This window comes from Loa loa (assembly GCF_000183805.2).
Source record: "Loa loa unplaced genomic scaffold supercont3.3502, whole genome shotgun sequence".
Lineage (NCBI taxonomy): Eukaryota > Metazoa > Nematoda > Chromadorea > Rhabditida > Onchocercidae > Loa > Loa loa.
In genome coordinates, this window is record NW_018111680.1 from 1 (window position 1) to 988 (window position 988).

At 34.4% G+C, this 988-nt stretch overlaps 1 protein-coding gene across 1 annotated transcript; it reads right to left on the minus strand.

The window, feature by feature from the left end:
* Positions 1-411: 411 nt before the first annotated feature.
* LOAG_15992 (hypothetical protein) lies at positions 412-826 on the minus strand (the record flags this gene model as incomplete). Its single annotated transcript, XM_003151480.1, has 2 exons — positions 412-561; positions 694-826. Coding segments are annotated over 2 exons (282 nt in total), but the record flags the coding sequence as incomplete, so codon positions are not given.
* Between the last annotated feature and the right edge of the window lie 162 nt (positions 827-988).

A 988-nucleotide genomic window follows, 5' to 3' on the forward strand; every position in this document is an offset into this window, starting at 1 on the left:
CATTCTCCATATCAGCATCATCAGCAGTATCATCATCTTTACTATTTTTGTCATCATCACCATCAAACATATCTTTATCATTTTTGTCATTTTAAAATTCTGTTCATCGTTATCCGCCGCCATATTATCTGTTTTTCATTTGCACCTGGAACAGAACATCGTAAAGTAGGTAAATACAATGAGACCAACAATATATGATTATTGACCGCTGCATCGTTAAAATGTTGGTTATTCAATCACCAGCTATCATCTGAGACGACCCATTTCATCCCTCTTTCACCTTTTAGTCGAACTTTTCGTATTTTTATTTTCTTTTTCTTTTGTTGAAAAACCCTAACGTTTCCGTTCCTTCATTATGATAAAATGATCCTGTCAACTCTTTATATTCACACTAAAATACTAAAATCAAACCTTCGCTGCCGTCTGCAAGTTCTTTTTCATTGTCATCATTCTTATCCCATAATTCGGGGTCCAGTTTATCTTCGTCACTTTGGTTAACATCTCCCATCTCCATATCTGCTTCAAGCTCATTGTCCTCATCTTCACCATTTTCTTCATTATCTATAATTCTTGGATAGATGGATTCAATAACATCAAGAATAGGAAGTCACTTTGTCTCCATTATGTGAAAAATGTTTCAATGTTTTTTCCTGGAAATGTTTCAATAAATAAACAGTAAAAAATGAAACTTACCCCCGCGTTGCTGACGATCAATATCCTCTAAACATCCGGCAAAATCATCACCCATATCAAGTGGTGTACCATCATCGTTATTTTTGTCTGGCCCTTCGCCTACATTCTCCTTGTCATCTTTCAAGCCTTCAACCTAGAAAAAGGAAAAATCGGCATTATTTTAGATATTTCTTCGGAAATTTCAGACCAACATAAATTCGACCCGAAATTTCCGATCAGAAGATCAGATTTAAATTTAAAACTAAGATCGTTAAACTTTAAAGAATCAAGAAAAAAGGGATAAAAAGGAGATGAA